This window comes from Procambarus clarkii, chromosome 88 (assembly GCF_040958095.1).
Source record: "Procambarus clarkii isolate CNS0578487 chromosome 88, FALCON_Pclarkii_2.0, whole genome shotgun sequence".
Lineage (NCBI taxonomy): Eukaryota > Metazoa > Arthropoda > Malacostraca > Decapoda > Cambaridae > Procambarus > Procambarus clarkii.
Window position 1 is genome coordinate 17,318,660 of NC_091237.1, and position 27,763 is coordinate 17,346,422.

Genomic DNA, 27,763 nt, shown 5'->3' on the forward strand with positions numbered 1-27,763 from the left:
TATATATATATATATATATATATATATATATATATATATATATATATATATATATATATATATATATATATATATATATAATATATAATATATATATATATATATATATATATATATATATATATATATATATATATATATATAATATATAATATATAATATATATATATATATATATATATATATATATATATATATATATATATATATATATATACAGTATATTTATATAGGTGGTGTATATGCTGAGGTGACAAATAAAACATTAATCACTGTACTGTATATATACTTACCAGTATATATATTCATTATTGCTTTAATTGGTTAACTTGTATCAGTCGAACATAACACTAATCTGCTTAACTCATGTATCAAAGAGGCAACAGTGAAATCTTTGGTTTACCAGCAGTATACTCTACTCATTTAAGCCTCATACACCTAGCAAATATTAGTCTATACAATAATTGTGAGGGCCAGAGGTTTCCACAGTGTCTTTAACTGGAAATGATTGAATTCTTAAGAATACAATGAAAAATATTCCTTGTGTATCTACAATGAGAGTAGTTAGGCAAAGACTATAAAATAATTAAGGAAACTTAAAAATACTCTGGCCCATGGAATGCTAATCAGTTACAGGTAAACAGGGATCCCTGTTTAGCCTGCTAACCGGAAACTTGGCATGTATTCACTCTGTTAACAGTACTGTACTATAATTTACCTAAGGCATACAAGATGTCTTGATATTATCAATGATATATGTTAATTGTCCAAATTCATGTAAATAACATTATCCTTCAAATATCACAACCATACCATGACGTGGAGCATATAAAAAAAATATTGCTTCATATGCAGACAAAATTCTAAACAGCTGCATGAAAGTACTTCCAAAAAGCAAATATGTATTTAACAAATCACTTCTTTAAATCACATTTGAGTAATTTAATTTTAATATTTTTCCTTTTAAGACAGCAATAACTCTACTCTTGAGGCAAACACCTGCGCTTAAGTAAGGATATCAACCACCTTTACCAATGTTAATTACAGTAAATCCTTTCCACATTCAATTTGAAAACCTTACCAGGGACAAGCTTAAATTCTGAGGGCCTAGAAGCATGAAGTACTTTCAAATATCAAAATTTAATTTCAACAAAATAATTGAGGTGCCTGCCAGCATAATCACCTCTACTAAAAAAAAAAAAAATGTAAATGGCAAAAACTGTCATCATTATATTAAAAGAAACACAATAATGACGTATTTTGCAGATGTAACCCATGACCAATGCATGATAATGCCTCACGTCTAGGGGAAAATTGAGCAAAGTACCCTGTAAGGAACTCACTGATGGCACATATCCTTACACTCTCAACACATGCTAGGCACAACTTGATAAGTACACAAATGGTCTTCAGGTGCAATCTACCTAGAGGGAAGAGATAAAAGTGCACACAACCATTGGTGTATACTTGTGCATTGGCAGAAAGATAAAATGCTCTACACGATCTTCAAATTGTGCACTGTGCCAAACTGTGATGCACCCAATGATAACATTTTCTAAAGTCCCTTGATTGTGCAGTGCAGTGCTAGGGAAGGTCTCTCACTGAAAAAAGAAAAGACAAAATGAACAAAATGTCAGGTTTTTAATGAAACTAAATGCACATTAATCCTATCAGTGATTGTACTGTACTTAAAAGTGCTAATAACATGTGTTAAAAACATTAATATTAACGGCAATATGCTTTTGTATAAATAATGTTCTATGGTGCCTATTTCTCAAATAGGTCCCTTTCTGTTTGCACTTTCTATTTCTCTTTCAATGATTTAGTGATAACTAATTAGTCTAGCTCCTAACATAGTGAAACCTGTTTATACAGCCCCATTTTATCAAAATACCTGAAATAATATATTCATCTTATGGAGATCTACTGGATGACATGTTACCCATATGGAGTTGGGGATGATGAGAGGTTTGTTTTCATATGCATTTCACTTTATATAATGTGCAATGGCTTAGATTGGCCTTATAGCCATTTTTTCTATAGACTGATCTTTACAGTGATCAGTTAGCCACTGAACAACATTTCTCTCGCCTCTAGTGATGATACGAACAAAGATTAAATATAAATGTAACAATTTATGTATGATTTATGAGTCTTGCATTAAATATTCTACTGTATTTATCTATTATTTAATTTTATGATATATAACTGTTTACCACTAAATCGCTGTTAGTGGTGGACCTCTTTATGACACCAAAATATAACTCTTCCTCCTCCTCACATGGAGGAAGAGTATCGTATGACAAAAAGAGTGTTTGTCCACCACTTAGGCTGGATGGTAGAGCGACGGTCTTGCTTCATGCAGGTCCGTGTTCAATCCCCGACCGTCCAAGTGGTTGGGCACCATTCCTTCCCCCCCCTCTCGTTCCATCCCAAATTCTTATCCTGACTCCTTCTAAGTGTTATATAATCATAATGGCTTTGTGCTTTCTCCTGATATAATTCCCTTCCCTTACCTTCTCACATGAACAAACACACTCTTTTGTCATACAATACAAATTTGTTGACATACATATATTCCATCATTTAAAAATTGTATACAGTACATTATGAGTTTTTGTTATTTATATAAGGCAAAAATTAAACATTGATTATAATAAAACACACTTATGATGAGCCCCATGAAGCTCACCTAGTAAAAATGTACTACCTTTGAGAAATAAGGTTTTGGGGGGTGGGGGGGGGAAATGGGCCATGGGGGGATGTTCGGGGATGATAGTGAGAAAACTGTATAAATTAGGTACTCCATGTCAATGTGTACCAAATGTAGGGTTTAAAATGAGAATTAAATATGGTTTAAAATAGGATTTTGCTCAATACCTCAATCTACATGACATTGACTGTGGGAAAAGTAAAGGTCAATTAAAAAAAAATAATGTGTATACTTTTTATTTTCTGAATACTGTATTTAAAATGATCTGTTTGTATATAATATGTGCATGAAAAATGCACAAACATGTATCATTTGAGGCAAGAATACCCCCTACAATTTGTTGGAAAACAGTGTTTACAGGAAAACAATTGATTTAAAAGTTGGGTTTGGTACAAATGCATCTGAGCGTGAGTCCACTGTACTTGCAGGATGGTTTAGTACAGTATTTGATCCCTCTTGCCATTTATTATTAAGTCCACATGTATGACAAAAAGAGTGTTTGTCCACCACTTGGGCTCAATGGTAGAGCGACTGTTTCACTTCATGCAGGTTGGCGTTCAATCCCCTGATCTCTCACCACTGCTCCTCAAGTGTTTTTTATTGAATACTGTAAAGTACCTGGTTTGTACCTGGAGAGGGTTTTGGGAGCTCTTCTACTCCCCAATCCCAGCCTAAGGTCAGACTTGACTTCTGAGAGCTTTGTCCAACATACACAATAGGGCCTGCAGGCCCACATACCCACTACAACCCAGTTGGTCCGATAATTCTTGCAAGACACTAATTTTCTATTGAAGTACTGTAGTCCACTTTTGTTTCAACAACCTTTCTTATTGGTTGAACATGAACCACCATGTATCTCTGATGTTCATATAATGTTCTCTGATTGTGCTTATGGCACATCTACTCTTCACTGGCGCTTTTCTGCACTTCCTACCATATACTGTAGTTTGCTCCAGTTGGTTATTTTTCTGGGCCAGAAGGCCAGAAATTTGGGACCTAGCCTTCCAGTATTTTCCATGCATATATCATATGATATATGATACCTCCCTCATCTCCTTTCCAGAGAGAACATTTTGAGAGCTTTGAGATGGTCCCAATAATTAAGTGCCCAGCACTCTACCTATGCGTGCTGTGTATGTTCTCTGTATTCCCTCTGTTTCAGCAATCTTTCCTGCTCTGAAGCCATAGAGTGAGTACTGAATCGACCAGTACTCAAAGCAGGACAGCACAAGTGATTTGCATAGTATGAGCATTATGATAGGATCCCTGGGGTTTGCAGGTTCTCATAATCCATCCTATCATTTTTAAAGCTGATGCTATATTTGCTTGAAAATACGTGGAGTGTAAAAATATGGAAAATGCAACCTTACCAGAACATATAGATGGTTTAGGCCTATTGAATGAATGGTCCGTTGATGAAAGACTAGAGAAGTGTGTGCAAATTTCAACAAATTTAAGGGTAGGAGGAGGAGAGGAGGCTCATAAAGATAAGGAGACATGATGAGTATTTGAGGAAGTAGGGATTGAGTGTGAACAGCACATGGGGTATGGTAAAGGACATGGCTGTATGACAAAAGTTTTGTAAAGAGAGAATGTTTGTAATGTATATGAAAATACATTAGGAGTATTTTAGTCTCACAAAATGGTGGGATACTACTGTGGATGTTTTGCTGGTTTATGGTAATGTTTGTTTATTGGTGATGCTATGTAGTGTGGACGATATAAATTGATTAATGCATATTTGTTTTCTATAGCCGGTATTTTTTCTGGACTGATTGCTTCTCCACCCTGTGAAAGTGGGGAACTGTGTTGATAATGATGGTGATTTAGGTATATTTATAGTATGGGTTGGAAGTGAATGAAGCACTCCTTAAGTCATATAACTTTTCAAACAAGTCAAGCTGCCTAAGGTACAGAAGCCAACTCACCGACTGTGTAAAGTCATACAGTATTTAGCATTTATACACAGTACATGCCTGTTGAGGTTGGGCCTATTAGGGTACTGTAAGGCAAAGTTACAAATTTGAAGCTTTCGAATCTGACTCATTCTTTATCTAAAGAGCTACAAATTTGTTAATTCACATATTCCTTGGCCTCCAACCAGTTTGGTTTAAAGGTACTCCAATGTATATAAATTAACTATAAAAATAGTCTATAATTTACTGTTATTCATATGACTGGTTAATAGGAAATAAGTTTACTGTATATTAATACCAACATTAATAAATGGGGTAATATATTTGCAAGTGTACCTTTGAGCCAGAGACATGAAGCAAGGAACGAGAAGCTTACACCATTGCCCAGCCCGGATATTCTTGTGACCCTAGAAAGTCAAAAGAGCAGAAGTGGTTAGCAAGCACTGTACATAAGGATCAACCCAGCGGGACTTTTTAGTCGCTTTAATGTTAATGGTCGTCAGTGGATGACATCAGACTGATGTTAAAGTGACCAAAAATTCCTACTAGGAAAATCTTATCATTTTCATAACTCTAAAGAAAGACCAACTACTGTACATGCATACCCAATAAATAAATCTTTTACCAGTAACCTAGACAGTCAAATCATGACATTATGCATCATGGTGCAGGCATCTGTGTACATGCGCACACACACCAGCTGGAATTGTCTACATGCAAGTGTGTCATCACCAGTATATGTATTTTTAGCGAGTCTACTTTATGCTGGATCAGCCTATCCTTCTATTTTGGTAGTACTGTACTTATAATAACGATGAGGACCATGGTATATATACACCGATGAACAATGAAATTAGAAAGTAGAAATCGGCACTATTGAGTTGGACAAACCAGAAAACTATTTTTACTTGTGTTGCAAAGACAAACTAAAACTAATTTAACCTAACCTTCCTAAGCCTAATACACGATATCTGAGGCCTAATATAGTACATATGTGTACTATACTAGGCCTAGGAATATGTAAGTTTGTTTTTTAGCTTATTTTTTTTTAAGAATTCCTTACTAGTTAGTATACTACTAACTAAAAGCTAAGTACGTACGAATTCGTGACTATTGATGATCGTCACAATAGAGACTACCAATGTGTAGAAAAATAAGTAAAATAACCAACTTTTCGTTGGTTATTTTCAAGTCAAGTCGATTGTCAAGTCGACAATTGACTTGAGAATGGTCCAGGACGGACCAAAACGTCGTCGAGACTACCAAAACAGGAGGATGGGTTGGCTAGATCCTGGAAATTTAAAAATGTTGAATACAAACATTTTTGATGTAGGCCTATGTTTATACTGTATATATATATATATATACATACATACTGTGTGTGTGTGTGTGTGTGTATGTATGTATATGTATGTATATGTATGTATGTATGTATGTATGTATGTATGTGTATGTATGTATGTATGTATGTATGTATGTATGTATGTATGTATGTATGTATATATATATATATATATATATATATATATATATATATATATATATATATATATATAAATATATATATATATATATATATATATATATATATATATATATATATATATATATATATATATATATATATATATAAAACATACATACAGTGCAAATTAATAGTGCACAAACTTTGTTTTGCTCAGAAACACTTTGTATTTGCTCAGAAAAAAAAAAGAAACTGTGCAGCTTACAAATAAAACTAGCTGACTGAAGATAATAAAATGTAACTCAACAACAACAACACAAGTTACAATAAAAAATAAACAAAAAAAGCCTCCACTGCAGCCCACTTAGGTATCACCTGTTAATAGACAAACACGGAGCTTGAAAATAAATATTTAGGCATAAATTAATAAAATGTTCAGCGACTAAAATCTACGAAAATCAGAATATTCCTTACACCTATAACTTTTATATCTGATTCCCTTGAATTTTATATGCCTGACATAACTAATGTAACATTCAGGGCAAATGGAAGGGGGAGGGGTGCCTTCGACAAGCCGCCAGCTTCTTGTCCTCGTCAGGAAATTACCTCTTCACATAAAAAATGCAACTTATTTATCAATTTAGTATAATAGTGTGAGCAAGCCAAAACACCTTTGTAAATTAAATTATTATTACAAATTAAATCAATAACATATCTTAACATAAAAACTAATTATTCTCTTGCTGAATGGTTATCACAGTGAATTTCCGTCTAATACTTTTTCTACACTCGGCTACATCCACTTTATCTATATAGTCACATCAAGCTACACAAGAAAAAATATATTATCACTCAACCCCTTGCATATAGAAATCTAAACACCACTGCACACAGAAATCACAATAGCATGATGCATCAAATGAATGCATTAAGACAGCGTCTGGGATCCTCTCGGACGTAGGTTCGAACCCTTGTCACGGCCCTTGTGGATTTGTTCTAAACACCACTGTTTTCACGGAGCAAATTTTAGCATGATAATCAAGACTGGAATTCTTTTTAATTCTTATTTTAAAAGAATTCTAGTCTAAGCAGACGAATTCCCGTCGTCTGCTTAGCTACCCTACTTATACTTTGCATACTTTATATCCCATCTAAAATCTCTGAGGCTGCTAGTAAGGACTAGCAGCCTCAGGGTAAAACCTTCAACCAATGTCAAATCACCAGGAGACACACATGCAACTAACAAACTCACACTATAGAGTTGCAGTTAAAGCATAAACCTCCATATAGGAGCACAGTTAATATAATATATATGGGAGTCACTTATTTGAAAAGAATTCCAGTCTCAAGAGATACAGGATGAGGTGGTGGAGCATCAAACAAGAGAATGAGGGTGGTAGGGGGAAGGGGGAAGCTTGTCATGTGCAACACTCGTCTTGCGAAACAACAACACTGTTGTCGGAGGCGTCCGAGAACCAGCAGGGACGCTAGGAAGCACCATGTAGTTTGCTCGTTAATCGAGACAAATTTTCTGTGAGTGGCTCGCTCATTACTCAAAATGCTCGTAACTGGAGTCGCTCATGACTCGAGGTTCCACTGTACTGGTGTTCATATAGAGGGTACTGGTCATTATATAGGGGTACTAATGCTTATATAGAGGGGGGGTACTAGTGTTCATACAGAGGGATCCTGGTGTTTATATAGAGGCCATAAGTGCTCATATGTCGAGGATACCAGTTATAATAGAAAATGTACTAATGCATATATAGAACAGTTACTAATGCTCCTTTATAAGAGGTAATAGTGCTATTATAGGTGGGAGGTAAGAGTACGCATATAGAAGGGGTAAGTATTCTAAAATAAGGGGGGTAAACTGTGCCATTGGAGGCCTCATACTAGTACTCCTACAGAAGGAACACTAGTGTTGACAAGAAGGAAGAACACACACTCCAAGGCAGAGTATTAATACTGATATAGACACCTCACACTTATATACATATTGAAGGGGGATACTAGTACTAATGAAAATGGATAGCAGTGCCCCTACACATGGGGGTACTGTACTAATAAATCAAAGCACTACTGCTCTGATTGAGAGCGCACTAGTGCTCAAATAGAAAGGGTACTAGTACTAACATTGAGCAAGGTACTAATATTCATACAGAGGGGTACTACTACTCATATTGTGGAGGTACTAGTGTTAATACATATAGAGTATTAGGCTTAAGCCAATATTAATAAACTTCCCTAAAAACTTTTGGGCAATGCTAATCATTGCGATACACAAAACATGCATATAAAACGCAAAAATACTTATTTGGCCTATTAATATAGTACACAATTCTTATATACAAGAGCAATATACCACAGACAAAGGCCCTTCTATATCACATACAACAAACCTCGCATAAATTTCTTCAATCATGATTGATCCCATATCTGCCTTAAGACTTAGTTAAGAGGCAAGTGTCAGAAAGGATGCAGCCAGTAGTGTATAACTTTTGCTTCAATTGAAATCTATGAGATATGTATTTAGGGAATACCTAATTACTCTTGGTGGTGATATATTATTGCTAATGTTTCCTGAAATTGATCAAATCTTGAACAAATAGGACACCATTTCAAATTAGTTCAGATGTACCCATTTTCAGTATGCTACCAAATGCTTCAGAAATTATTCTACAATTGATGCACATATAATATGTGTAATGATGACAGGATTGATCCAAGTATTGATAACGTACATAATACTGCCTACAAACATATCATTTGATTAAAATACCGAGATATAGGCAGGTAAATGTATCGACGAGGAATGGTTTACTACGGCAAGGTTCTGGGAAGATACAGCCACCTTGTCACACTTCGTTTAATTCCTAGGTGTTTCTTCAGAGACTTGTCATCCAGGCTAGATAATAGTATCAATCATAAATGAAGCCACTCCACAATCAAATTTCTAGAGTATTTATTTGTAATCTGTAACATGTATTGATAGATTGGTCCAGTTGATACCTACTTGGGACTACCGTTGCACATATATATATACCCATGTTCAATTCTACATTAATTCAATAAAATGGCCGTGCTTATATGTTATTTAAATTAATAACTTAATTAACTTTGATATACAGTACAGTATTAGCTATAAATCTGCACATACAAATATTTCATGACCTTTGTATAGTAACTTTAAATCTCAACACTCTAGTATTTCATGGGTTAGTAAATGAACCGAGGATATGTATACCATGAACGAATTCAATTTTTGTATGTAGGGATGTACTGTCTCGTGTTCTTTGTGTCTTTTTGATGAGCCCCAAATATTTATTAAGTTCTTACCTATTCCTTCTTCTTATCTTCCTCATTAAATTATCTGTATTTATTTTATAACCCTTTAGTTTTTAAGATACATTATTTATACAAAGCAATTCATAATTTTTATTATATTGCAATTTTGTAACTGAATTATGCGTGAAACGTATTGAGACTATACAAGATATAGTTTCATCTCACACTATATATAGTACATGTGTGCATATGATACAGGCATGTACAGTATTGGAAGATTCAACAGCTTGTAATTGGTACACTTTTGTTCATTTAAAATACTACCCTATAAAGACGGTTTAATTATTGAGGGAGATAACTCTTCAGTGCAAGTCTTGATGCATAAGTCCCTTACATATTCTTATGAAATATCTATGAAGTTTATCAATAAGATTATGTATATAGAGTAAGTGCTAATATAAGTGTGTTTCCATATAATCCACTTCCCTTCCCGCATTAGTTAACTAGCCATGAATCCCTACAGGCTAACAGGTGACTAGAGACTTGTATGAAGAAGACACAAGAGAATATTGGCAGTGTGGTGGGAGAGAAGAAAGGTGCATGGCGTCACCCCAGGCATGCAGCTCACGCTTACGTGGAGAGTGGAAGTTTTGGTGCCTAACTTGGATATGAATATCTTGCATTTCTCCTGAGAAATGAGAGTAAAAAAATACAATCTTCAGAGATGAAAGCAAACACAAACAGAAATTATTTTGTGCTCAGTATAAATAAAATATTCTGTCTTAGTAATACAGTCAGAATATTCACTTCAGTAAATGTATTCTATAAATCACAAAATATTATATCGGTTATTCAAAATTTCATTTTAAATGTTATGTTAAATATTATACAGTAGAATACTGAAGAGAAGAAAACCGATTTGTTATGAAGATACTGTATGAATATAACAGTGAACTAGAATTCAATTTTTACATCATGAACTGGTTATTTGTTTATAAGAATGTACTGTATTTAGCTTGGTGAGCTTGCTTAGAAAACACATGTAAGTGACTTCACGCAATCCTAATAATATTATAAAACATATGATTTCCATATACTATAAGCCTTCTCATATGAAGTTAGAATTTCCAAACATTTCTATAGCCAGCTTCACTGATCCATCACTAGACAAAGAAATGATTAACAGTTATGTACAGTTACAAAATACTTAAAATCATCCTCATTGTATCTCCCTTATAACCTGAATGGAGGATATTGGGAGGGTATAGAAAGGAAAATGTAGTTGAGAGTAATCAAGGGATAGATAATGCACACAGATAAAGACAACTAAATAATCAAGCATTGAATATAATTGGAATGCCCTATGCGTATAGGACCTCAGTAGCTCCCACATTAAGTGTTGGTACAGGCTGGTAAAGATAGATATACAGATATAATGATATAAAAATATAGAGATATAGAGGCAGAAAGTGCTACATACTGAGAGACAGTAAAGAAAATAGTAGTATTTACTCTAATCAATGTAATAAAAAGCTTACCTTTATATTCCTCTGCATTAGCTTTAAGGATCAATCATTTGATGGATACAATACAAATATAAACAATAAATCTATTAGTTAAGTATTATTAATTGCTAAATTACAAACAGCTTATCACTTTGCATTAAATTTAGTTTTAACAGGCAATTTGGTTAATTTGAAGAAAATATCAATAAACACATTTCAACACGTTTCTACTATTTTCACACATATACAAGGCACAAAAAATAGAGCACCGAGAGTATTGAAATGCTACTTTCTGAGCAGTTTCTTGGTTGCTTCCCGAGCTCTACATCCATATGGTCTATCCAGACCATAACGTAAACTGGGCTCGGTTGGCCTGCTCCCTGACTGTGAACACTATCTTTGCAGATGGTCCTGCACTGAGGAAGGAAGACAGTACAAAATTCTCTAAAAAAAACCAAGAGACAAGCTCACTATCATACAAAACAGAAAAATAAAACTCTCATCTCCTACTAACAAAAATGCAGAATCCTTTAGAAAAACAAATATCACTTAACTACTGAAATGAATAGACCCACAATGAAGACAAATGAATATTAAAACAGCAAACACCTATCCAAGCAACAGACTGAAGGAAGAAGGGTCACAGAGAGAGGAACTGAGCTTAACCTCAGAAGATCACATGTGATGAACATCAGTCAGATCATTTACAGACAGCCAAGGACTACACAGCAAAAATGAGGACTGGCTAGGAAATTCTAGCTCGAGTGCCAAAATTCCAAAGATTGGATTTCCAACCATATCATGCAAGTGTGTTGCATGATATCTCTAAGAGATGAAGTCCTCAGATGAAGGATATGTGTGGATAAGCCTTATGCAGGTTAAGCTTGACTACTTGATGTAATATCTGAGAGAGATGCAAGTCTTAGCATAAGGAACCAAGAAACTAGGATTGGCAAAAACTCATCCTTAACAGAAACCTGAAGGAATCGGTGCTAAGTCACCAATACTACCACAGGAAAAGGGGAAAACTGCAGGTTAAAAAACCAAGCCTGAATAGCATTGTAACCCATCACAAAATGAAGATTATTCTTGTCCATGAATGACAATTGAGGCTGCAGCTATATATCTGTCACAGGACCAAAAATAAATACCCCAAATGCCAAGAAGATCATGAAGCCAGTCAACAGATAGAGGGACTTCAGTGTGACATCCTTCAATCAAGAAATGACCCAAAACTGAGCAGACGATAAGTCCAAAACTGCATCTAACAACACAAAGACACCTTCAAGGAGCAAGGGGATGATGAACATAAAAAAAAAGGCAGAGACCAGACAAAAAATTAAAAACAGGACACTTCCAGCCAAGCTCCAACAAGAGGTTCCAACAGAGTTGACTGATAAGAGGTAATGGTATCCAACATCAAACAACAGTCTATGAAGACAAGAAAAACAACATTTATGCTGGAGAATCCACTGAAGAAACATAACAAAGTATCACAAAGTGCTGGAGGAATGGCACCACCTCATACTGTACAAGAGTAAGTTAGTAATTATAAAAAGAAGGCCCCAAGCATATTGGACACGAGATAAAAAGGAGAAAATATAGAGCCTGCATCCCATACAGGTCAGAGTACAAGTGCCCTACAAAATCCAAACATGCAGATCTGTTGTGTTTGGAAAAGTCAGATTAACATTGATCACCAATCCCCTGAAACAGATGAAGGCCTAAAACTTGAAACATGGTAGTTGTCAAATTAACAATATTGCGCGCGGCGCGTGAGTGCCGCAGACTTTGATGCCATGGGGCGGATGGTGCAGGCGAGCGTGCGGCGACGCCTAAATGTGAAAACTCGTTTCAGTTTTCTCACCTTAATTCTCGTGCTACGTTGTTCGTTTTGGTATCATTGTGTTTGCAATTAAATTCCCTGCAGGTGTATATGCATATAATGTCCAAAAACCTGGCGAGACTCCCCACAGCAAAGCCTAAAGTCGGAAAACCAAGACCCAAAAAAGGGTCAAAGGGAGACCACGATGGCTCCTCGGACAGAGCCACCGATCGAACACTTTCCACATCTAGAAAAGCAGAAGTGCCAGCCAATGACTCCTGCTAAAATCATGGGCAACAGCTGAGGCCCCTGAGAATGAAGCTCCCCAGTTCACCCAGGAAGATTAAAATGACTCTTTCCCATGGAAAATCCAGGACATGTCCACCATCTCCAAACGCAGCCTCATTGTAGATGGACCTAACAGGTTTAACCACCAACCACAAATCCACCCACAGTAGAAAGGCCATTTGGTGATGCTGAAGAGCATGCAACACCCTTACAAACTTCAGGATGAAACACAAATTTTGAGCATCTAATAATTCAACATGCTCTTTAAAGAAAGGCAGAAGCTGCCACGAACTCGTGCCAATATTGGGAACTGCCAGTACCTATACTTAATTGCCCTAGTCTCCAGCCAAGTTGCAGCACAGGAAAAAGGCTCTAATAGGATTATCATTCCTACTTAACAATAGTCTCACCCAAAGGGAGAAATGTATTCAATACTCAACACTACAAATGCCTGAGGCAGCAGAGACGTATGTTAGGGTTGAAAAACTTGATACTACACTCAAAGCCGGGTAGAAACGCAATAAAGCTCTGAATAGCTTGACACAGGATAAGAAAGAATTGATTAGTCTAAACTCCCATCACAGTAAAGACACTTTGTTAGCACTAAACAAGACCCACTAACAACAAAGAGACTTCACAAAAAAAAGAAAAGGTGACAAAGGTGACACCCCTAGGGTCAACACTTGCAGCAGAGGAGCTCCAGCATATTTCAACAATCCTAAGTATTGTAGTACAGGTTGATGGTAGTGAGTGGTGTCCCAGAGAACATAAAGGTATAGTGCTCTTGAAAAATAGGTGAGATAACAGGAAAGTGCTAAGGGAAGTGAAAAATCGGATGAGAAAAAGTTGCCCTAGTGTTTACAGTGCAGAGAAGAACATTCAAGATGGCCACTGGCAAGGGGAAAAACAAAACAGAGCTTGATTTTGAGGGATTCAATGAAGAAAGCATTGATATTAGTAGTCTACATAACAAGTTGGTAAATTTAGATACTATAGTGAACTCTCATGTAGAAATAATTAGTAAATTGAAAGAAAGTAATGACCATTTGAATAGCAAAGTTTTATGTCTTGAGGGTTTAGTGAAAGACTTGCGCAAGGATAAGAATCAATTGGAAACAAATTGCAAAGCCATGGAAGAAGAAAATAAACTCTTAAAAATAGCTTTGGAAGAAGTTAAAGTAAATTTAAACATAAATGACTACAATAGGTTAGGCAAGGAAATTCAACAGGAGAAACAGCTTTTGTCAGCACAGATGGAGGAAGTTACACAGGGAATAGAACAGTGCAAGAAAGATATGCAACTCACTTATGCACAAGTGGCCAAGGAGAAGGAAAAAATAGAAGAAGCAGTAAAGGAAGTCAAACACTGCAGCAACCAAGATAAAACAAACATTAGGCTAGAAGTGAGGAAAGAATTGGCATCTAACCCGAAGTTGGTGCAAAACACAGTTGATCGGAGTAAGTCCCTGATCATTTTTGGCTGCAAAGAAAAGGCGATAACATCTAGGTCAGAAAGAGCTGTAGAAGAAGCTAAAGTAGTAGATAAAATTGTTGGCCTCGTGGAAGGTCTTACAAACAGAGAGAATGTGTGCGACTACAGGAGAATAGGCAGGTACGTAAAAGGGAAAGATCGACCTTTGAGGATCACCCTAAACGGTGCCAAACAGATGGAAGAAGTACTAAGGAATGCTAGAAAATTGCAAAGGGATGAGGATGGGAAAGGGTGGTCGTTAAGACGAGATCTTTCAAAAGAAGACAGAGAGAAGCTGAAACTGAACCTCGCCGAGGCAAAACATTTAAATGAGAGCAGGAATGAAGAAGAAATAAATTCTTTTTTCTACAAAGTGATAGGGGTAGGCAAACCAGTAAAGTGGTACATAAAGGCAAACCAACAAAATCAATAGAGAGAGGGGGAGTGAAGAATAAGGAGAGGGGGAACAAGTTCCTGAAGATTGCATACACCAACATAGATGGAGTGAGATCGAAGATACTGGAGTTAAGTGATGTAATACAGCTGCAGACACCAGACATTGTTGCACTCACGGAGACAAAACTTGAAGATGTAATTTTAAATGAGGTCATATTCCCAAGGGGCTACTCAATTTGGAGACGGGACAGAAAAATTAGGAAAGGCGGTGGCGTTGCTGTGCTGGTAAAAGAACACCTAAAGGTGAAGGAAATAATGATTGCCAATCCACAAGAAGTTGACATAATAGCACTAGAGATCTGCTATGAGGATGATAAACTAATGATGATAAATGCATATAGTCCACCGCCAAGCAGCACATGGTCAAAGGAGGAGCTAGATAGCAAACGTGAAGGTCTTATAACAATAATGAGAGAAATTATAGCGGGAGCGGATAACGATAGATCACGACTGTTGATAGTCGGTGACTTCAACTTGAAATCCATAGACTGGGAAGCATATGAAGCTAAAACAGAAGATTTTTGGACCTGTAAATTTGTAGACCTCATCCTGGAAACATTCTTGTATCAACATGTTAAACAAGCTACGAGGATGAGGGAAGGGGACGTTCCCTCCATGCTAGATTTGATATTTACCAGGAAGGAGGAAGAGATATTTGACATTCAGTACCTTCCTCCCTTGGGTAAAAGTGACCATGTCTTTTTGGGAATAAAGTATGCAATGCGTTATAAGCTGGAAGAAAATAAGGAGGTTGAAGCAGTTGAAAAACCAGACTTCAGGAGAGGACATTATGGTGACCTTAGAAATTTTTTTAGTGAGTATAATTGGACAGACTTGATGCTAGGCAAGGAAGTGAATGAGATGTATGGCAAGTTTTGTGAAATATATGATAAAGGCACAAAAAAAATTATACCAAAACAGAGATGCAGAACTAGGAAACAGGATTGGTTCAATAGAAATTGCGAGAGGGCTAGAGACCGAAAGACACAAAAATGGAATCAATACAGGAAGAGGCCGAACCCCCAAACATACCAGCGATACAAAGATGCGAGAAACAACTACACGGCAGTGAGGAGAGAGGCAGAAAGAAATTTTGAAAAAGGGATTGCGGACAAATGTAAAACAGAACCAGGTCTATTCTATAAATTCATAAACAACAAATTGCAGGTAAAGGATAATATTCAGAGGTTGAAAATGGGAAATAGATTCACGGAAGATGAAAAGGAAATGTGTGAAACACTAAACGAAAAGTTCCAAAGTGTGTTTGTACAAAATGAAATCTTTAGGGAACCAGATACAATAAGAATTCCAGAGAACAACATAGAACACATAGAGGTGTCTAGAGACGAAGTGGAAAAAATGCTCAAGGAGCTCGGTAAGAACAAAGCAGCTGGCCCAGATGGCGTTTCACCATGGGTTCTGAGAGAATGTGCATCTGAGCTCAGCATTCCACTTCACCTGATCTTTCAGGCATCCCTGTGTACAGGAATCGTAGCAGACGGGTGGAAACAGGCTAACATAGTTCCAATCTACAAAAGTGGCAGCAGGGAAGACCCCCTCAATTATAGACCTGTATCATTGACAAGTGTAATAGTGAAAGTATTGGAAAAACTAATCAAAACTAAATGGGTAGAACACCTAGAGAGAAATGATATAATATCAGACAGACAGTATGGTTTTCGATCTGGAAGATCCTGTGTATCGAATTTACTCAGTTTCTATGATCGAGCCACAGAGATATTACAGGAAAGAGATGGTTGGGTTGACTGCATCTATCTGGACCTAAAAAAGGCTTTCGACAGAGTTCCACATAAGAGGTTGTTCTGGAAACTGGAAAATATTGGAGGGGTGACAGGTAAGCTTCTATCATGGATGAAAAATTTTCTGACTGATAGAAAAATGAGGGCAGTAATCAGAGGCAATGTATCGGAATGGAGAAATGTCACAAGTGGAGTACCACAGGGTTCAGTTCTTGCACCAGTGATGTTTATTGTGTACATAAATGATCTACCAGTTGGTATACAGAATTATATGAACATGTTTGCTGATGATGCTAAGATAATAGGAAGGATAAGGAATTTAGATGACTGTCATGCCCTTCAAGAAGACCTGGACAAAATAAGTATATGGAGCACCACTTGGCAAATGGAATTTAATGTTAATAAATGTCATGTTATGGAATGTGGAATAGGAGAACATAGACCCCACACAACCTATATATTATGTGAGAAATCTTTAAAGAATTCTGATAAAGAAAGAGATCTAGGAGTGGTTCTAGATAGAAAACTATCACCTGAGGACCACATAAAGAATATTGTGCAAGGAGCCTATGCTATGCTTTCTAACTTCAGAATTGCATTTAAATACATGGATGGCGATATTCTAAAGAAATTGTTCATGACTTTTGTTAGGCCAAAGCTAGAATATGCAGCTGTTGTGTGGTGCCCATATCTTAAGAAGCACATCAACAAACTGGAAAAGGTGCAAAGACATGCTACTAAGTGGCTCCCAGAACTGAAGGGCAAGAGCTACGAGGAGAGGTTAGAAGCATTAAATATGCCAAAACTAGAAGACAGAAGAAAAAGAGGTGATATGATCACTACATACAAAATAGTAACAGGAATTGATAAAATCGACAGGGAAGACTTCCTGAGACCTGGAATTTCAAGAACAAGAGGTCATAGATTTAAACTAGCTAAACACAGATGCCGAAGAAATATAAGAAAATTCACCTTCGCAAATAGAGTGGTAGACGGTTGGAACAAGTTAAGTGAGAAGGTGGTGGAGGCCAAGACCGTCAGTAGTTTCAAAGCGTTATATGACAAAGAGTGCTGGGAAGACGGGACACCACGAGCGTAGCTCTCATCCTGTAACTACACTTAGGTAATTACACTTAGGTAATTACAAGAGCAGCCCCATGGCCAGTGCACTGTATACTGAATAAGAAGCCTCTACTTTACATCTAATAAGGTAATCCCAAGGAAAGAGCACTGCCATAGTCATCTCAGGAAACACTGTAACAGACTCAGGGTAAGAGTATGATAAGCTTTAAGGCCTGGACATAAGACACGACCCATGTATCTGCAAGTGTAGTAGAACCTCTCAAGAGGAGAGGAACTGTCCAGTTGGCTGTGCCAAACAGCATAGAGAAAACTCTGAAAGCCATCTGCCATTAGTATCAAGAGAAGGTAACTCAAAGGAGAGCTGAAGTAGAAATCAAAGTACACACACAAGTGATCACAACAGCCTAAGACCCCGTGCACAGACAGTCTCAAGGAAACAGCAGTCAAGAAAAACTCAACAGAATTAATTTCTGCAGAGTAGTATGTTAAATGGGGGAGATGCCATGTAACAAGCAAGGGTTGCCAGTTCTCTCAACCTTGTTTACATATAGCATCCTTTCATCTTGTGGCAGTCTGTGGGTAGTTGTTAGTGGTCTATTCTGGAGTTAACACAGCAATATTTAGTTCTCATAGCAAATTCAAGGTTTTCTTTACAGGGATTCATTGCGAGTTTTGTTTTGCTGCTTTATTTAATGGCAAAATAGTCTCTTGGTAGTGAAAAAGAGTACTGCCAACTTTCTTCCCTCCTCAATTTACACAGCAAGACCATTAAGACAGATATTTGTCTTAGTAAGGGAACAGGTAGATAAGAGCCTATAGAGCCTAGTTAACATTGTAGTCTTGGAGGACCACATGGATCCATGGCTTGGCCAGTAACCAAGGAATTTGGCTCATTAAACAAATGGTGCAAACTGTTACTGAAATGCTTAATGTACCTGCAATTTTGATTTTAGATACATCCACGAATGTTACTTGTAGACTCAAAAGTGTAAAATAAATTATTAAGCATTTATTGGCTTCACATTATGTATATCACTATGGAGTAGATCATTTTAAGATCATGTAAACTAGTAAATGCCTAATAATGCAGTAGATGAAAAATGTTCATTATTGAAGTCAAGCAAAGAACCACACAATATATTACATACTGATATTCTATATAAGTAATTTTTAAAAGAATTTTCCAAATGCTTTATTGTCGAGAACAAATATTTTTGGTCATCACCACTTGGGGAAACCAATAAGCAAGGAGAGAGATTTATATTAACTCTTTTTCTAAAATTATCAGGTCTTCTCTTTAGCCACATTCACATTATAACTCCTCAAGTCTCCTCAAGTCAAGAAGTCCACTTCTTGTTAACACTTGCCACTGCCAGGCGAAGATAAGAGAGCAGTAGAGGAAACAAAGGAAAATTATATATTAACAATGGCACCCATTCACTACATCATGCACTCACGGCATGACTATAAGAATCAGCACCACCAGATACCATGCCTTCACGGAGAGCCAGGTACCAATAATATTCTCCATAGGATTACAGGGACTCAGCACCACCACCATACTTCAATGTATTATGTAGAGCCAGCACACCATACACTATAGCATCACAGAAACCCAGTAGAATGCCACCATACTTCAAACAGAGAACCAGAACTATCACGCACTATTGTATCACATATCACCATCATGCCCCATAGCATCACATATCACCACCTCCACCACACCCCATACCATCTCATATCACCACCACCATACCCCATAGCATCTCATATCACCACCTCCACCACACCCCATAGCATCTCATATCACCACCACCATACTCCATAGCATCTCATATCACCACCACCACCACCACACCCCATAGCATCTCATATCACCACCACCACCACCACCATACCCCATAGCATCTCATATCACCACCACCTCTACCTCACCCCATAGCATCTCATATCACCACCACCACCACCACACCCCATAGCATCTCATATCACCACCACCACCACCATACCCCATAGCATCTCATATCACCACCACCTCTACCTCACCCCATAGCATCTCATATCACCACCACCATACCCCATAGCATCACATATCACCACCTCCACCACACCCCATAGCATCTCATATCACCACCACCATACCCCATAGCATCACATATAACCATCACCACCACACCAACGAACTATTCACAATAAACCAACAGCTTCATTAACTCTCAAAATGGGGCTACTGTATCATCATAATGGTCACCCTGATCAGATTTTTTTCTATTTTATTTTACTTGTTTATCTTATGATTTGTAGGTTTGTATTCAAAAGTATTGTAAATCCTTTAAAATTTATATACAGTACAATAACTACCCTTATTTTGGCCTAAGTAGTGGTCAAAATTCCTTCTGACATTTATCAGCATTAAATTATGAAAGGACCAAACAAAAAATATTTTGTTTTATTTTCAAAATATATTAAAAATTAGGAATCTGTGTGTAAAAGTAAAAAGATTACAAAAATAAATATATACAGTGATGATCTTTAAGTTGGCCAGATAAGTGCCGTTATTACCATACGTGATGGCAGGGCTGAAGTCCGATTGACTAAATTATTTTATGGCTTCCCATTATGGTTGGGAAACACCAGTGAGCTATTAGAACCACATGGGAAACCTACACACACACATCGTGGATCTTTATTCGATGATGTCCGTCCACACTGCACTAGACGACCAACGCACGACGATAACTGTATTTTGAGGGTTAAACTTCACAATTCAGTATTCGTCATGTATAACTTATTATATAACACCTAGTCTTCATTACTTCTCCCTTCTTTCACAATTCAATATCTATTCTAGCATGTCTTCACAACTGTGTCACACAGTTGTGACACAGTTGTAAAGGGTGGTGGAGGCCAAGACCGTCAGTAGTTTCAAAGCGTTATATGACAAAGAGTGCTGAAAAGACGGGACACCACGAGCGTAGCTCTCATCCTGTAACTACACTTAGGTAATTACACATTCATATTTTCAGAGCAAGAGATAGCTACCCAGAGTATGCTTAGCACACTATTACTGTGCCACACTTAGAAGAACAAAGGCCATCATTCATCAAATGTTATAATTAAAGACAAATAACACTTTTCAATAATTGTTGGGTAATAAATTTCATATTTAGATTGAATAAATAAGTATTACCATTTTCACAATAGTGCATTATCATTAGCAAAAAAGCACTTATGACATTTTGATTTAGGCTAATAAAATTATCAGTTCTGCCTTTGGGCCAATCCATATGGTGCATTTAAAATGTAGTTTTACAGCACTCACATTTACAAAGAACATTCAATTAATAATTTGAAAATACTTCTTCCATTGCTCCAGTGCCGTATAAACTAAACACCAACGATATCCACTTTCCAGTTCTTAAATTTTCAGGTCCATTTTCCCTCCCCTTCCCCTCATTTCTTTCGAATAACATCTTGTTATTAACTGTCATAATAAACAGATTGTGTATTTTTTAGTAAATCTAAAGAGAGGAAGGAACACCACAGCCGAGTGGTCGCACCAAAAGCAAGAGAGAGAGGGCCAAGTAAATAATTATTAAAAGAAGGTACCAAGTTGGGGAGACTATGTAGCATCATCAAAGGTGCAGGATATTTAAAAGGCGCTAGTCATCACTTAGGATGCCAATATGAGAACAAAAGATCATAAGGCGAGCGATATCAAAGGTATCTGATTCACCAAGGAATCTATCGAGGGACAAATGACCGCGAGGGACATTTGGGAAACAAGACACATGTACATCCTGGAAGTCAGGACATTCAACATGGATGTGCATGACCGTAAGAAGGACAATGTAGTCTGGACAATAAGGAGCAGGGCTGCGCTCCATTAAGTGCCGCCCTGGGAAAGAGAGAAGGAAGGGAGCTGTACCGTCTCTGGCGGGAAGAAGGGGACCCATAGCCTAAGAGAAAAGCCACAATGCATTAAGGGGAATTTTTTTCAAATACATGTATGTATGTATATACGTATTTGTGTATCCATACACTTGAAAATAAGAATTATTTATCATAATTTTATGACTTTAAAATACATATTTGACAGACTACAACACACACTATACATCACACACCCGTGACACATTGTGGTATCTCTGTGGTATACATTGAGTCAAGTAACTCTCATAATACCAAAAAATTTAACAATTAACTATCTGTTTTATGTATATTTATTTGTATTTTATTATGTTTATAAGACTTAGCATGCTTGATCCAACCCATGCAAATGGAAGTAGAATAATGTTAATAAATATAAATAAGTGATGCATCTGCAGGTGAATTAGTATTGTATATGGAAAATATCATATATGGCCAAAGAGCATTAGTTAGATTAAAAACTATTAAAAAACTCAAACACATTACTGTACTATGGTCAGACACTATCCGAACGATCACGCAGTCCAATTAGTTTTTCTTTAAGAACATTAGCTAAGCTTGGTTTCTCATTAGACAGTGGAAGAGAGGAGCATGAACGCTGAGGTGAGTAAGCTGCAGCTGCCCCTATGGAACCTGCAACAGAACCTGGAGTATGGTGGCGGTGACAGTAGCAGGGGCCCTGGTGGTTTGGGGGGAGAGCTGCGTGATGGGAGGGAGTCGTACCTATGGTGAAGCGTGGATAGTCGCACATCTCGCACTTGTTCATATCTGGGTGATTGATGAAGGTGCACTTGGTACATCCCCACTTTGGACCAATCTCATCTACTGTTTCCCCATGCACTCCCTGTTAACCAAATAACAATCAACATAAGGGCTGTATAATATTTCAAACTCACAAATAAACATATAATCAGGTTAAAGTTCATTGTATATATAAGAGTTTCAGAACTTCTCCAATTTATCTCCATTGTTTCGTATTCTATTTTGTGTTGATATATTTAGCACCTTATTTATATCCCCTTTGTTATACCCTTTCACCCATTTATTTATATAATTCAATCATGAAGTATATGAATGCTCTTCCTACTTGTTGAGAATGTAAATCAAGATTTTCCATCTTTCTTCATATTGGAGGTTTCTAATTCCTGGGATTACTGTACTTTGTTACATATCCTTCTTTGCTTGTATTCAAGTAAATTTATGCATTTTATAGTATGGCACCCAAAATGAAACATATTCTAAATAAGGCCTAACTAGAGCAAGATTACCCAAGTTGAAGAAATACATTTGTCGTTTTACTACTAACATTTACAGAAATAAATCCCAATATCGTATTTGATTTATTCTGTACATTTATTCATTGACTGTTGGATGTAAGATTCCTACTATGCTTTTTTCTTTCCTACTATACTATGATCTTTCGCATTTAGATTTCACAATTTCAGTCTTATCCATGTGATGTCCGATGAATCTTTAATCATCACCTAGGCTAAGTACAGTAGAACCTTGAGTGATGACCACCTCAATTGGCGAGCATTTTGGGTAACGAGCGGGCAGATCACTGACAAATTGTCTCGTATGGCGAGCGCTCGTTTGAATAACGACAACATCACATGGTGGGGTCGCGCTGCTTCTCGCACATTCTTGAACGCCTCCGACGATGCAAATAAATTATGTTTTTTTTTTTTGTTTAAAGATCCCCTGTTAATGATGCTGGGATATATAGAGGTGACTGCTGTGATGTTGCAAAGCATTGACTTTTTATGTAAGAAAAAAATGACATTTTTTGAAAAACAACAAATGTCAAAACAGTTCGCTCAGTGTTTGTTGGGTAGGCTGCTCCAATTATCGAGACAAATGAAAAATACAAAACAAATGGAACACATTTGAAACAAAAAAAGATTGTCATAATAGAGCAGCCTACCCGACAAACACTGAACGAACCTTTATGGCATTTGTCTGTTTTTCAAATTGTTTCAACTGTTTTTTTGTTTCATTTTTTTTTTAAGAAACATGGAGCAGCCTACCTGCCGAACACCGAACGAACCTTTTTGAAATTTGTTCTGTTTTTCAACTTTTTTTTTATTTAAGAAACATGGAGCAGCCTACCTGTCGAGCGAACCTTTTGCTGTAAAAAAAATGAAAAAACTTAGCAAATTTGAAGAAAGAAAAATGTCATAAAAGTTTGTTCAGTGTATGTAAGGTAGGCTGCACCATTATTTAAAACATTGAATATCATATTGATGTTTTTCGGTGGTAGAACGGATTAATTTTATTTCCATTGTTGTCGATGGGGAAATTCCTTTTGTATGAGGTCCGTTTCACATGACGAGCACGGCGCCGGAACAGATTAAATTCGTTATTCAAGGTTCCACTGTACTACAATTTTCTGCATTAAACTACATCTGACAGTCTTTCACCCACCTCAAGAGCTTATCTAGATGGTATTGAAGCAATTTTAATCCTTCATTGGAATTAGTTTCTTGTCCTATTTTTGTATCTTTTCCAAATTTGCAAATGTTGTTATTCAATCCTGTACAGTAAACAGAGCCCTGGGGAATTCAATTTACAACAGTTTGCACTATCTGAACTTGGGATTGCATTCCTATATCATGAGCCTCTGCATTTCTTATCAATCTTTCAAGATGCACATTATCAAAAGCTTTGCTAAACATTTAATTCCCACTAGTAATTCCAAAACACATTTTATATTATGTCACGTTTTATAATGACTCTACTCTACTATCATTCAAAACTTAACCTCTGGTCAAATAACATGGTGTATTAATGAAGGCTGACTATATCGTGTATAAAATTTCAAAACCAAATTAATTCAAACCTGAAATTCATTGAAACTGTGGTTGGGGAGTGAAGTTTGTGGAGGTGGCGGGGGTGGTGGCGGCGGCGGCGGCGGTGGTGGTGGGGCAGCAGGTCTTGGAGGAATATAAGGTGTGTGTGAGGCATGAGGTGTGTGAGGTATATGAGTCATGTGAGCTAAGTGAGGTGTGTGTGGGGTCTGTGGTGTTTGTGGTGAGCCTGTTCCACTGCCCAAACTTGATCCAGAACTTGCTCCTGTTGGAAAATATAGCTTGAGTTACTGACTGGTTGCTGAAAAAATTTCCATTTCCATATATATATTCAATAAGCTTGATTATTACAAAAATACAAACTACAGTATGATGTAAATAATGCTTGAAAAGTCACATGTTTTTACTTTCTATTTACAAGAAAAATTGTCTATTGTATGTCATATACTGTTTCCTAACAAACCATTTTCACACAAAGGTTATTATAAGATGATAATATTCCACCACGTGGATTCTTTTAAGTGATTATTGAGATAATACGTAATTTTGGAAATATGATGTACTGTATATACTTACCTGCTGCTAAAATTTGCCAACCATACCCTAAAGCTCTTCCAGAGTCTCACACCTTCCAAGAACCAATTACACCTAGCCTGGATGCCCTCATGCCTGGGCAGAGTGGACTGTCAGTTCACAAGCCATATGATCAGAATTAGAAGAGCCTCTCTCATTTTCTCTCAGTCTCTACCTCTAGGGAAGGTCTGCTTCCTTAACAGACTCCTCTGCATCCTCTTCCAACACCGAAACTCCTGCTGCTACGGTGAATGACCTCCTGACCTGCAGTGCCTGGCTACAGTAACCAAGTCCTCTACTACATCAACTGACGTTTTGCCCTGCAGTATCCCATGCCCGACTATCATCGTCACAGACTGCCTGTACAGACTACAATCACACATTGACTATGTAAGTTTCACTATTTTATTTTAAAGCAAAATTCAATTCAATTAACGGTTCACAATCAAATTAATCTGGTCATCTGTTATGTCAAGCCATCCAATCCTACCTAACACCAAATCCTAAATGACATCTATACAGTCTGCTAATCCAACCAATGGAAAACGTTGATGAATTACGCAACAAGAGGTGGACAGAAATGGTTGGGCATATTTCCTTTCACCAAATGCTTCTGTTCACCTAGCAGTGAGTAGGTACTCAGGAGTTAGTCAGCTTGTTGTGGGGTTTGCATCCTGGACAGGGTCAATAATTTGACTTGGGGGAGGGGGGGGGGGGGAACCTCGGTATAAGACTAATGTATTAATACATTAGTCTTATACCGATTGTATGAATACAATCTGGCTTCCTGTCCTCCGACACAATGAATTATTATTATTTTCCACAAGCCTTAAATCACAACTTTCTTAAATGTCAGATAAAATGGATTTAAGCTCTACTGCAGAAATCTACTGGAGAGAAGAGGACTGAAGATAGTCAGCCATGACTTAATGATTTGCAGTAAAGTTGCTATCATTGCTAGATTACAAATGCCATGTCAATGAGACTGTATAGTGCCCTTGTTTCTGTTACCCTATTATTATTATATTATTATTACTGTATTATTATTTTGAAAATCCAGTAGGAGCTGTGATGAGGGTTTGAACCTATGCGGTGGGATTATACCATGACATGGGGTATAAGGCTCCTACAGATTTTTTTCATTAATGCAGTCATGTTAGTGTGATTACTCTCTGTGTATTATTATTATTATTATTATTATTATTATTATAAATATTATTTCAAAGTGTTAACAAGTGTTAGTTATGTTTATTCCACATACATGAAATGCCACAAACACACTCTATATGGTTTACTTGTCCACTTCAATACAAGCCTTCTTGAGGTTATCTTGAGATGATTTCGGGGCTTTTTAGTGTCCCCGCGGCCCGGTCCTCGACCAGGCCTCCACCCCCAGGAAGCAGCCCGTGACAGCTGACTAACACCCAGGTACCTATTTTACTGCTAGGTAACAGGGGCATAGGGTTAAAGAAACTCTGCCCATTGTTTCTCGCCGGCGCCTGGGATCGAACCCAGGACCACAGGATCGAACCCAGGACCACAGGATCACAAGTCCAGCGTGCTCTCCGCTCGGCCGACCGGCTCCTTAGGACCGACCTAAGGCTGCATTGCCTTACAGACAATGCAATCATCATTGATAACTGTCCCAACTTTACGTAATGATACTTTCGTCATTAATGATTACACAAAGCTTCTTGCTCTCCTCCTTCCTCTTCCCTTCCTCTCCTCTGTTGCTTGTGTCAAGATGCCATTATAGTGTAGTTTTGAAGATCTCAAACACTCAAAAATACTTACTAGTTAACTGAAGGGCTGCAGGGACTTCATTGTATGGTTGGGTGTTGGGTAAATTTGAGTAACCTTCTGATTCCATATCTGGGGCTGTGAGAATGGAAAAAAAGACTTACTTGAAACAATGAAGAATTATACAAATATCCTGAAATACAATTACAGTACATGTACTGAATACTTAATAAATTTCCTACACCAGGTAAACAAAAAAATTTCAACTTATAAAATAATCAATATTTTATTCAATAACCAAATGCTAATAAAAGCCTCCTCTATACGCTTACAGTACTTTGCACAGAACTTAATATTCTCCAAGAGACCTTGCCTCTATACTCTTAAGTTTACCAATTACCCTAATTTTGACATCAAAGTGCAGAAAAAAGCATGTTCTATCATTTACAATAATTAAAAACAATAATGTTATGTATAAAACAGACAACACAAATAAAATCAAGCATTTAATGTAAAGAAATACCCTTTTCGGAGCAGCCTCCACAGCTGCATGGAGGCTACTTTGGGCTTATTTCAACAGACACGTCCACAAACCTACCAGGTCTCTGGACTTATGCAAGCCTACCAAACACCAGGACCAGAATCTGATTTGCTCATAAAGAAGAGATCATAATGCTAGCTGAAGATGGTCCCACAGTTACAGCAAGGCTAACCCTGGGATCAATCTTTCATTCTTGTCCAGGTAATTTTTTAGTTTATTGCAATCTTCCTCACAACTTTTACATCATCAGCTAACAGTGAAAGAAATGAGCCTATACTCTCTAAATTTCATTTACACACATCGGAAACGGTATTGGTCCGAGTACTCTCCCTCAAGTGACATGCCACTGTGAGATCTTTCCTGTTATGACATTGTCTTCTGTTACTTAGATACTCCCTTTTC

General features: G+C 37.0%; 1 protein-coding gene across 12 annotated transcripts in view; it reads right to left on the bottom strand.

Annotated features, from left to right (window-relative positions):
- Nucleotides 1-269: 269 nt before the first annotated feature.
- LOC123745820 (mitogen-activated protein kinase kinase kinase 7-interacting protein 3 homolog) overlaps nucleotides 270-27,763 on the bottom strand; it is a 158,363-nt gene continuing 130,869 nt past the window's right edge. For 5 of the 12 annotated variants that reach the window (XM_045726839.2, XM_045726837.2, XM_045726836.2 and 2 more), the window contains 3 exons: nucleotides 26,875-26,958; nucleotides 24,540-24,772; nucleotides 18,030-22,544 (listed from right to left, as the gene is read on the bottom strand). In XM_045726839.2, the coding sequence (XP_045582795.1) occupies nucleotides 22,197-22,544; nucleotides 24,540-24,772; nucleotides 26,875-26,958 (665 nt within the window). In that variant the 3' untranslated portion in view covers nucleotides 18,030-22,196. Of the gene's footprint in view, nucleotides 1,602-4,965; nucleotides 5,037-10,016; nucleotides 10,071-18,029; nucleotides 22,545-24,539; nucleotides 24,773-26,874; nucleotides 26,959-27,763 lie in introns of those variants that run through there. The other 7 variants (XM_069317611.1, XM_069317612.1, XM_069317608.1 and 4 more) reach the window with 5 other exon arrangements.